This window comes from Acinonyx jubatus, chromosome C2, assembly GCF_027475565.1.
Source record: "Acinonyx jubatus isolate Ajub_Pintada_27869175 chromosome C2, VMU_Ajub_asm_v1.0, whole genome shotgun sequence".
NCBI lineage: Eukaryota > Metazoa > Chordata > Mammalia > Carnivora > Felidae > Acinonyx > Acinonyx jubatus.
Window position 1 is genome coordinate 59309808 of NC_069384.1, and position 12849 is coordinate 59322656.

General features: G+C 38.6%; 1 protein-coding gene across 3 annotated transcripts in view; it reads left to right on the forward strand.

Annotated features, from left to right (window-relative positions):
* GRAMD1C (GRAM domain containing 1C) overlaps window positions 1-12849 on the forward strand; it is a 102551-nt gene that overhangs the window by 39046 nt on the left and 50656 nt on the right. For all 3 annotated transcript variants that reach the window (XM_053220880.1, XM_027060877.2, XM_053220881.1), the window contains exon 6: window positions 3503-3583. In XM_053220880.1, coding sequence (XP_053076855.1) covers window positions 3503-3583 — 81 coding nt within the window. The remainder of the gene's footprint in view (window positions 1-3502; window positions 3584-12849) is intronic.

The following is a 12849-nucleotide window of genomic DNA, read 5'->3' on the forward strand; positions in this document are numbered from 1 at the left end:
GAATACAGTGAAATAGAATAAAATGAAATGATGGAAGTAAAATAGAATTTGAAAAATTTACAAAAAAGTAAAAAATATAGTAGAAAAAATAATATTTTAATAAAAATTGAAAATAAAAATTTTTTCTCTTTCTGTATTCAAGAAAAAGAAAAGAAATGAAAAAGAAAGAAAAAAAAAGACAATTGAATAGATGGAGCAGCAAACAGACTGAAATACAATTGAAATTACATGTTTTCTCCTAGAAGTCAAAGTATGAAGTACTTTATAGTCCATAAACTAAGCAGGCGGAGAGATTTGTGGTGATCCTAAAAAGCGAGGTTGGCCCAGTTGGTCTGGGCTTAGTGTAATGGCTCCGTTCTCCACTAGATGGCACCACTTAGCTTACTGGTGATGGATTGTTGTGGCGCTTGTAGGTGTGTATGCACATGCACAGGAGGGGTGAAAATGGTGTCACCCAGCTACCCAGTCTCTAGTATCGGAACTATGTGCTCTCCCCGACCAGTAATTGTGCACCTGTCTTTTGTCCCCGGCTTCTGTCCACTTCCTGCTTTTACACTGTCTGTGTCCAAGCCATCAGGTTGCCAGGAGGCACCTCCCTCCTGAGTTTTATCTCAGATGTGGCTCTGTTCCCCGACCCCTCACTTCTGAGAGACTGCAGCTTTGACCCTCTCAGATCCTCTGGGAGAGGGTCTCACCGAGCAATGGCCGGGTGTCAGTCACATCCAGGAATGTTCGCAGGTCCATGCTGCTGCTGATGCCCATTGACTGCTGCTGGGTGCCAATCCGCCCCAGAAAAAGTTCACGCAATCGTGTAGCAGCAGCATTTTAGGGATTGTGGAAAATCACAACACGTGTCTGGCACCAGGCTTCACCCTTAACGACCTTGTTCTAGCACCAGTGAATGTGGTCATTCCCTGGGGTCTGCTGGGACTGGGTGGCTGCACAGCCTCTACCAAATGTCCTTCGAGTAGTGGAACCACTTCCCCCTGTGTGACCTGAGGATCTCCTGCAGTCCACTCTGCTCCTGGAGATTCGCCTTTCCCACCAGAGCACCACCAGGTATTGAGCTGTGGAGTTTCAGACTCTGTGCTCCCCCTGTTTATAGAGTCTTAATGCAATTTAAACCCTCCTCTTTCACCCTTTATAATTCAATCCCTGAGGCTGTTTCCATGTTTCCACTTTCTCTCCAGCTGCTTTTGGCGGGGGGTGCTTTTTCCATACTCTCCTCCCATCTCTGTCCTCTCTCTGCAAGCAAAAACTCATCCCTGCCCTCTGCAGCTTCTCTCTTCCCCAGTTTACCTCTCCATGCTGTGTACCTGCTGAGTTCTGTGGTTCAGGTTGTGCAGATTGTTGTGTTAATCCTCATATCAGTTTTTTAGGTTTGGAGGATAGTTGAGTGTTGATCTTGCTGTATATCATGGACGCGAGATGCAGAAAAAATTTCCATGCCGTTCTGCCATCTTGGCTCCTCCTCTGCTTTGTTTTTAAAAGCAAATTCTATCTTATACATGTTGTTTTTCAGTTTTCCTTTCTTAAAAAGAGCTTAACAGTTTTTGGAGTTACAGGTTAGCACATACAGATAGAACTATTTCTGTTTATACATGTGCTGTGTAGTATTTCATAGAATGAATTTACCATGGTTTCCTTGTTCTAATGTTAGTTCATTTCCAATATTTTGTTATTACCCACCAGTGCTGCAGTGAACAGCCTGACCATGCCTTCTAGAGCTCATGTATGACTTTTCCTCACATATTTGGTGAAATTTCAGGGTCAAGCATTTTAATTTTAATAACAACTGGCATTTGCTGAATATATTTGTTCTAAGACACTGTGTTAAGTTCTTTACATATATTTTCTCATTTAATTTTTACAAAAGTTTGCTACTATAGTTATTCCCATTTTGCAGATGAGGAAACTAAGGAAAAGTGACCCAAGGAACTAAGACCTGTAGAACTAAGTGATAGATTGTATGCATGAGTGGATAAAGTAGATTACAAGTTATTTAGTTTAAGATGTGGGAATTAGTAAGCATAAGACAGTGGCGAAAGAGAGATGAGGAGGTTTTTCTTATCTATATACCTGAACAAAAAGGTTGCAAGATTATTACAATACAAAAAATACAAAAAAAAATGATTTGGGTCTAAGAAAATGATAGAGGATAGTAAGTAGTCATCGTTAAGTTACATATTATGTATGTAATCGTATTTGGAAAATCTAGATATATGCTTGTTATGAAAAGTTTTCCTTTATGGAGTATATATATAGCAACATTTCAATTTACTAACTAGAAAATAGCACTTAAAAATCTTTCTATGAAAAGTATAAACACCCAAAACATTATTTGTTTGACATGTTATTTAACAAATCAAACAACAACTGAGCTTTCTCATCCCTAAAAATAACCACTCAGTCATGAAAAGTCACTAACTATGGGGTCGGAAGAGATGATACACTGCGAGACTGTCGTTAGTGCTGTCACTTGTCAGATTTTCTCATAAAAGCCTATTTCAAAACGTGACTTTGCAAAATCAATTAAATGCAGAGGAAGAGATAGAGCTAAAACCAAACATAAAATTATAGATTGAAACATGCTTTTTTTTTTTCTATAGCATTCAAAGCAAAGTTAAGTTTTAACATGGGAGTGTTATATATATAATTAGTAGAAGTTAACTATTTCTGGATTTGTCAGAAGACTATGAAAGATGATATTATTTGAAATTAAGATCTTTAAAATAGGGCACCTGGGAGGCTCAGTTGATTAGGTATCTGCCTCTTGATCTCAGCTCTGGTCATGATCTCACTGGTTGTGGGTTTGAGCCCCACATCAGCCTCCATGGTGGTGGTGCGGAGGCTGCTTGGGATTCTCTCTCTCTCTCTCTCTCTCTCTCCCCCCCCCCCCCGCCCCGTCCCTCCCCTGCTTGCATGATGTGTCGTCTCTCTCAAAATAAATAAATAAATGTAAAAAAAATTTTTAAGAAGATTATTTTAATAGTTAAATTACATGTACATAAATATCTACCTATTTCAAGCTCCTTTCCTGAGTAAATATTGATAAAATTGTACTTCCTGTAAGATACAATTTTTAAAGATACCTCGTTCATGTACCAGTTACCTGTTTTTCTTCTCTTTTAGCAAAGAGTGAAACAAAAGTAATATATAGGGGCACGTTGGTGGCTCAGTCGATTAAGCATCCAACTTGGCTCAGGTCATTATCTCATGGATCATGCGTTCAAGCCCTACATTGGGCTCGGTGCTGACAGCTCAGAGCCTAGAGCCTGCTTTGAATTCTGTGTCTCCCCCTCTCTCTGCCCCTTCCCTGCTCCCACGCTCTCTCTCTCTCTCTCTCTCAAAAATAATCATTAAAAACATTTTTTTAAATATAAAGTAGGTAATGGTGTCATATTAGTTTGCTTTCACCATAGCAAGTGCCAACAGATCCTCATGACACTCCTTCCCACTTTTTTTTATGACACTAAAATCATTGTTCTGTTTTTCTTTGCAGTTTTTCTTTACATCTTTTGGTGCCAGAGACAGAAGTTACCTCAGTATCTTTAGGTTGTGGCAGAATGTACTATTAGACAAGGTAAGTGTTCATACCAGAGGCAGGTACTTATTATAATGGCAACATCCCAATGTGTACCTCAACAGTGTTTGTGAGTTGAAAGTTCCTTTTTATGTTTTTGGAGTTAATTTTGACTAAACTATTGAAATTCCAAGAAGAAACTCGAAGCAAAATAGAATCCATAGTTATGTTAAGATGTTGATTGTATAGTAGTCTCCCCTTTATCTGTAGGGGATATGGTCCAAGACCCACAGTGGATGCCTGAAACTGCAGACAGTACTGGAACTAATATATATATTATGTTTTTTCCTATATGTGCATACCTATGATAAAATTTAATTTGTAAATTAGGCATGGTAAGAGATTAATAAAAATAATTACATAGAATAATTGTAACAATATACTATAATAGAAGTTATGTGAATGTGGTATCTTTCTTTCTCTTAAAATACCTTATTATGCTATACTCATCTTTCTTCTTGATGATATGAGATTATCAAATGACTGCATGATGAAGTGAGGTGAATGACATAGCCTTGTGATGTATTGTTGTGCTACTAATTCTGATGGTATGTCAGAAGGAGGACAGTCTACTTCTTGACTGTGATTGACTTTGGGTAACTAAAACTGGGGAAACTGAACTTGTAGATAAGGGGGGAGGGACTACTGCAAATCCTCAGGGTAACCACCAAGAAAATAGCTTTAAAAATATAGTAAAAGAAATATCAAGGGAATTAAAATGGTATACTAGATCTATTTCACACATAAGGCAGTAATGGAAGAATAGAGGGACTAACAAGATATAAGACACATAGAAAAAAATAGCAAAATGGCTATTAAACATAGCCATTAAATCATTAAACATAAAAGATTAAGCACTTTAATCAGAAGGCAGAGGTAGGCAGAAAGAATGAAAAAAAAAAACTTGATCTAACTATATGCTGTCTATATGAAATATGTTAGATTTAAAGATACAAACAGATGGACAATAAAAGGATGGAAACAAAATATACCATACAAATAGTAACCAAAAGAAAGTTGAAGTGACTGCAGTAGTATCAAACAAAATAGACTGTAAAACAAAAATTAATAGAGACAAGGAATAATATTTTATAATACTAAAAGAGTCAATCCATAACAATTTATAAACTTATATACACCTAATAACAGAGCCCTAAAATACATGAAACAAACCTGGCAGAATTGAAGGGGGAAACAGACAATTCAACAATAATAGTTGGAGATTTCAACACCCCACTTTCAACTATGTGTAGAACAACCAAGGAGATCAACAAGAAAACAGAAGACTTGAACAAAACTATAAACTAACTAGAACTAAAAGACATCTAAGGGACAGTCCACTCAAAACAGAATACACATCCTTCTCAAGTATACATGGAACATTCTCCAGGACAGACCATATGCTAGACCATAAAAGAAACCTTAGTAATTCAAGAGTATTGAAATAATACAGTGGACCACAATGGAATGAAATTAGAACTCAATAACAGATGTTTGGGAAATTCATAAAAAGTGGGTATTAAATAGGACATTCCTAAATAACCAGAGTCCAAGAAGAATTCACAAGATAAATTAGAACATAGTTTGAGTTAAATGAAAACAAAAAGACAACATACTAGAACTCATGAGGTACAGTTAAAGCAGTGCTAAAAGGGGGATATTATAACTATAAATATCTATATTATAAAAGAAGAATGATTTCAAATGAATAACCTAACTTTTCACCTTAAGAAATTAGAGTAAAGAAAACACACTAAACTTAAAGGAAATAGAAGCAAGGAAGTACTAAACATTAGAACAGAAGTGAATGAAAAAGAGATTTCAAAAAGATGATCAACAGAACCAAAAGATTTTTCTTTGAAAAGATCAATAAAGTTGACAATTTTTAGCTAGACTGAACAAGAAAAAAATATTAAAATTATTAAATTCAGAAGTGAAACTGGAAACATTACTACTGACCCTACAAAATGAAGAGGATTCAGGAAGATGGCGGTGTAGGAGGACGCTGGGCTCACCTCGTCCTGCTGATCACTTAGATTCCATCCATACCTGCCTAAATAACCCAGAAAACCACCAGAAGACTAGCAGAACGGAGTCTCTGGAGCCAAGCATAGACAAGAGGCCCACGGAAGAGGGTAGGAAGGGCGGAGAGGCGGTGCGCGCTACACGGACTGGCGGGAGGGAGCCAGGGGGGTGGAGGGGCAGCCCGCCTGGCAAGGCAGAGCATGAGTCTGGCTTGCAAAAGTGGAGGGGCTGGACTGCATGAGTTCTGATGGCCAGCGGGACTTAACATCTGGAATGTTATAAGTCAACAGCTCTGCTCAGAGAGTGGGAGGGTGAGAGGACAACAGGAGGGAGAGGTGTAGAGCCCTGGAAGACAGAGCTCTGCTCGACCAGGAACAAAGGTGCTGGCCAGCGCCATCTCCCTCTCCCATCCCCCAGCCGAAACCCCAAAGGGAACCAGTTCACCGAACTTGCTTGTGCACTGCGCAAACACCCAACTGTGCTTCTATGGATTCATAACTCCGACAGGTTGGCCTCCCTCCCAGTGCTGCAGGGCCCCTCCTACAGGGGACCACCCACAGCAAAGCTAGCTGAGCCTGCCCCTCCCACCCCTGTGCACCTTGTGGATCCATAAGGTGGATCTTGTGGATCTTAATACACCAGATCCCATCAAAGCAGCACCACAAGCCTGGCAGTGTGCAAGTAGCCCAGACAGGGGCCACACCACTCCACAGTGAGTTCTGCCCCTGGGAGAGAGGAAGATAAGGTACACACCAGTCTGACTGTAGCCCCAGTGGTGGGCTGGGGACAGACATCGGGTCTGACTGTGGCCCTGTCCACCAACACAAGTTACTCCAGACAGCACAGGGGAAGTGCCCTGCAGTTCCACGCCACCCCAGGGACTATCCAAAATGACGAAACGAAAGAATTCTCCTCAAAAGAAACTCCAGGAAGTAGCGACAGCTATCGAATTGATCAGAAACGATTTAAGTAATATAATGGAACAAGAATTATAATAATAGTCATAAAATTAATCGCTGGGCTTGAAAAAATTATAGAGAACAGCAGAGAATCTATTGCTACAGAGATCAAGGGACTAAGAAATAGGAGGAGCTAAAAAATGCTATAAATGAGGTGCATAATAAAATGGAGGTGACCACAGCTTGGATTGAAGGGGCAGAGGAGAGAATAGGTGAATTAGAAGATAAAATTATGGAAAAAGAGGAAGCTGAGAAAACGAGATAAAAAAATCCAGGAGTATGAGGGGAGAATTAGAGAACTAAGTGATGCAATCAAACATAACAATATCCATATAATAGGAATTCCAGAAGAGGAAGAGAGAGAGAAAGGGGCTGAAGGTGTACTTGAACAAATCATAGAACTTCCCTGATCTGGGGAAGGAAAAAGGCATTGAAATCCAAGAGGCACAGAGAACTCCCTTAGATGTAACTTGAATCGATCTTCTGCATGACATATCATAGTGAAACTGGCAAAATACTAGGATAAAGAGAAAATTCTGAAAGCATCTAGGGATAAACATGCTCTAACATATAAAGGGAGACCGTTAAGACTAGTGGCAGACCTATCTACTGAAACTTGGCAGGCCAGAAAGGAATGGCAGGAAATCTTCAATGTGATGAACAGAAAAAATATGCAGCCGAGAATCCTTTATCCAGCAAGTCTGTCATTCAGAATAGAAGGAGAGATAAAGGTCTTCCCAAACAAACAAAAACTGAAGGAATTCATCACCACTAAACCACTAAACCATCACCACTAAACCAACCACTAATAAGAGATCCTAAGGGGGATTCTGTGAGTGAAATGTTGCAAGGACCACAAAGTACCAGAGACTTCACTACAAGCATGAAACCTACAGACATCACAATGACTCTAAACCCATATCTTTCTATAATAACACTGAATGTAAATGGACTAAATTCTCCAACCAAAAGACATAGGGTATCAGAATGTATAAAAAACCAAGACCCATCTATTTGCTGTCTACAAGAGACTCATTTTAGACCTGAGGACACCTTCAGATTGAAAGTGAGGGAATGGAGAACTATCTATCATGCTACTGGAGTAGCCATAAAAGAAAGCTGGAGTAGCCATACTTGTATCAGACAAACTAGACTTTAAAGGCCGTAACAAGAGATGAAGAAGGGCATTATATAACCATTACAGGGTCTATCCATCAGGAAGAGCTAACAATTATAAATGTCTATGCACCAAATACGGGAGCCCCAAATATATAAAAGAATTAATCACAAACATAAGCAACCTTATTGATAAGAATGTGGTAATTGCAGGGGACTTTAATACTCCACTTACAATAATGGATAGATCATCTAGACACAGGATCAATAAACAAGGGCCCTGAATGATACATTGGATCAGATGGACTTGACAGATATATTTAGAACTCTGAATCCTAAAGCAACAGAGTATATTTTCTTCTCGAGTGCACATAGAACATTCTCCAAGATAGATCACATACTGGGTCACAAAACAGCCCTTCATAAGTATACAAGAATTGAGATCATACCATGCATACTTTCAGACCACAATGCTATGAAGCTTGAAATCAACCACAGGAAAAAGTCTGGAAAACCTCCAAAAGCATGGAGGTTAAACAACTACTAAAGAATGAGTGGGTCAACCAGGCAATTAGAGAAGAAATTAAAAAATATATGGAAACAAACAAAAATGAAAATAAAACAATCCAAACAATTTGGGATGCAGCGAAGGCAGTGCTGAGAGGAAAATACATTGCGATCCAGGCCTATGTCAAGAAACAAGAAAAATCCCAAATACAAAATCTAACAGCACACCTAAAGGAAATAGAAGCAGAACAGCAAAGACACCCCAAACCCAGAAGAAAAAGGGAAATAATAAAGATCAGAGCAGAAATAAACAATATAGAATCTAAAAAAAACTGTAGAGCAGATCAATGAAACCAAGAGTTGGTTTTTTTGAAAAAATAAACAAAATTGATAAACCTCTAGCCAGGCTTCTCAAAAAGAAAAGGGAGATGACCCAAATAGATAAAATCATAATGAACATGGAATTATTACAACCAATCCCTCAGAAATACAAGCAATTATCAGGGAATACTATGAAAAATTATATGCCAACAAACTGGACCCCCAGGAAGAAATGGACAAATTCCTAAGCACCCACACGCTTCCAAAACTCAAACAGAAAGAAATAGAAAACTTGAACAGACCCATAACCAGTGAAGAAATTGAATCAGTTATCAAAAATCTCCCAACAAATAAGAGTCCAGGACCAGATGGCTTCCCAGGGGAATTCTACCAGACATTTAAAGCAGAGATAATACCTATCCTTCTCAAGCTGTTCCAAAAAAATAGAAAGGGAAGGAAAACTTTCAGACTCATTCTATGAAGCCAGCATTACTTTCATTTCCAAACCAGACAGAGACCCAGCAAAAAAAGAGAACTACAGTCCAATATCCCTGATGAATATGGATGCAAAAATTCTCAATAAGATACTAGCAAATCGAATTCAATAGCATATAAAAAGAATTATTCACCATGATCAAGTGGTATTCATTCCTGGGATGCAGGGCTGGTTCAACATTCACAAATCAATCAACATGATACATCACATTAATAAAAGAAAAGATAAGGGGTGCCTGGGTGGCTCAGTCAGTTGAGCGTCCGACTTTGGCTCAGGTCATGATCTCACGGTCCGTGACTTCGAGCCCCGTGTCGGGCTCTGTGCTGACAGCTCAGAGCCTGGAGCCTGCTTCAGATTCTGTGTCTCCCTCTCTCTCTGCCCCTCCCCTGTTCATGCTCTGTCTCTCTCTGTCTCAAAAATAAATAAACATTAAAAAAAATAATAAAAAAATATAAGAAAAGATAAGAACCATATGATCCTGTCAATCAGTGCAGAAAAAACATTTGACAAAATTCAGCATCATTTCTTAATAAAAACCCTCGAGAATGTCGGGATAGAAGGAACATACTTAAATATCATAAAAGCCATTTATGAAAAGCCCACAGCTAATATCATCCTCAATGGGGAAAAACTGAGAGTTTTCCCCCTGAGATCAGGAACACGACAGGGATGTCCTCTCTCACCGCTGTTGTTTAACATAGTGTTGGAAGTGCTGTCATCAGCAATCAGACAACAAAAGGAAATCAAAGGCATCAAAATTGGCAAAGATGAAGTCAAGCTTTCACTTTTTGCAGATGACATGATATTATACATGGAAAATCTGATAGACTCCACCAAAAGTATGCTAGAACTGATACATGAATTCAGCAGAGTTGCAGGATACAAAATCAATGTACAGAAATCAGTTGCATTCTTATACACTAACAATGAAGCAACAGAAAGACAAATAAAGAAACTGATCCCATTCACAATTGCACCAAGAAGCATAAAATACCTAGGAATAAACCTAACAAAAGATGTAAAAGATCTGTATGCTGAAAACTATAGAAAGCTTATGAAGGAAATTGAAGAAGACGTAAAGAAATGGAAAAACATTCTGTGCTCATGGATTGGAAGAATAAATATTGTTAAAATGTCAATACTACCCAAAGCAATCTACACATTCAGTGCAATCCTAATCAAAATTGCACCAGCATTCTTCTTGAAGCTAGAACAAGCAATCCTAAAATTTGTGTGGAACCACAAAAGATCCTGAATAGCCAAAGTAATTTTGAAGAAGACCAAAGCAGGAGGCATCACAATCCCAGACTTAAGCCTCTACTACAAAGCTATAATCATCAAGACAGCATGGTATTGGCACAAAAACAGACACATAGACCAATGGAATGGAATAGAAACCCCAGAATTAGTCCCACAAAAGTATGGCCAACTAATCTTTGACAAAGCAGGAAAGAATATCCAATGGAAAAAATACAGACTCTTTAACAAATGGTGCTGGGAGAACTGGACAGCAACATGCAGAAGGATGAAACTAGACCACTTTCTTACACCATTCACAAAAATAAACTCAAAATTTGTAAAGGACCTAAGTGTGAGATAAGAAACCATCAGCACTCTAGAAGAGAAAGCAGGAAAAAACCTCTCTGACCTCAGCCACAGCAATTTCTTACTTGACACATCCCCAAAGACAAGGGAATTGAAAGCAAAAATGAACTATTTGGACCTCATGAAGATAAAATGCTTCTGCACTGCAAAAGAAACTATCAACAAAACTAAAAGGCAACCAACCGAATGGGAAAAGATATTTGCAAATGACATATCAGACAAAGGGCTAGTATCCAAAATCTATAAAGAGCTTACCAAACTCCACACCCGAAAAACAAATAATCCAGTGAAGAAATGGGTAGAATACATGAATAGACACTTCTCTAAAGAAGACACCCAGATGCCAACAGGCACATGAAAAGATGCTCAACCTCGCTCCTAATCAGGGAAATACAAATCAAATCCACACTCAGATATGACCTCACCCCAGTCAGAGTGGCTAAAATGAACAAATCGGGAGACTATAGATGCTGGAGAGGATGTGGAGAAACGGGAACCCTCTTGTATTGTTGGTGGGAATGCAAACTGGTGCAGCCATTCAGGAAAACAGTGTGGAGGTTCCTCAAAAAATTAAAAATAGATCTACCCTATGACCCAGCAATAGTACTGCTAGGAATTTACCCAAGGGATACAGGAGTGCTGATGCATAGGGGCACTTGTACCCCTATGTGTTTATAGCAGCACTCTCAACAATAGCGGAATTATGGAAAAAGCCTAAATGCCCATCAACTGATAAATGGATAAAGAAATTGTGGTTTATATGCACAATGGAATACTACGTGGCAATGAGAAAGAATGAAATATGGCCTTTTGTAGCAACGTGGATGGAACTGGAGAGTGTTATGCTAAGTGAAATAAGTCATACAGAGAAAGACAGATGCCATATGTTTTCACTCTTATGTGGATCCTGAGAAACTTAACAGAAACCCATGGGGGAGGGGAAGAAAAAAAAAAGGTTAGAGAGGGAGGGAGCCAAAACATAAGAGACTCTTAAAAACTGAGAGCAAACTGAGGGTTGATGGGGGGGGGGTGGGAGGGAGAGGTGGGTAGGTGATGGGTATTGAGGAGGGCACCTGTTGGGATGAGCACTGGGTGTTGTATGGAAACCAATTTGACAATAAATTTCATATTTAAAAAAAACAAAATGAAGAGGATTCTTACCATGAACATTGTATGCCAACAAATTAGTCTAAATGAAATGGACACACTTGTGGCTAGAAAGTCATAAAACACTGCAACTGACTCAAGTAGAAATGAAAAATCTGAATAGACCTATAACAACAAAAGAGATTGAATTAGCAATAAAAAAAAAAGTCTACCTACGAAGGAAATCTCAGGTCCAGATGGCTTCTTTGGTGAATTGTGCCAAATGTTTACAGTAGAATTAACATCAATCCTTCACAATGTATTTCAAAAAATAGAAGAGGAGAGAATACTTCCCAACTCAGTCATTGAGGCCACTGTTCCTTTGATAACCAAAACCAGACAAAGAACATCACAAGAAACCTACAGGACAATTTTTATGTTCATTGTGTCTCTGTTCATTTTGTTTATGATTAGAGACATAAAAATGCTCAACAAAACCAAACCAAAATCCAAGCCAATTTAGCAAAACAAATCCAGCCACATATAAAAATGATTATATGCTGTGACTAGGTAGAATTATACAGGTGATTCAACCTATGAACATCAGTCAGTGTAATACACTATATTAGTAGAATAAAGGACAAAAACGACATGATCATTTCAATCAATACAGAAAAAATGTGACAAGAGCCAACATCTTTTCATGATAAAAAAAAAATTAAGTGGGACTAGCAGGGAATTTCTTTGATCTAATAAAACTAACATACTTAATGGTAAGAGATCAATGCTTCCCACCTCAGGTCAAGAACAAGACAAGGATGTAGTTTCTTACCATCTCTTTCTTCCTTTCTTTTTTTTTAATGTTTATTTTTGAGAAAGAGAGAGAGAGTGTGTGTGTGCACGCATGTGAGAGCTGCGGAGGGGCAGAGAGAGGGAAACAGTATCCAAAGCCGGCACAGCATTGACAGCAGAGAGCCCTAGGCAGGGTTTGAACCCATGAACTTTGATATCATGACCTGGGCCAAATTACAATCTTTCTTGCCATTTCTATTCAACATTGTATTAAGGGCTCTAGCCAGGGAAATTAGGCAAAAAAAAAAAAAAAAAAAAAAAAAGAAGTAAAAGACATCCAATTAAAAATGAAGAAATAA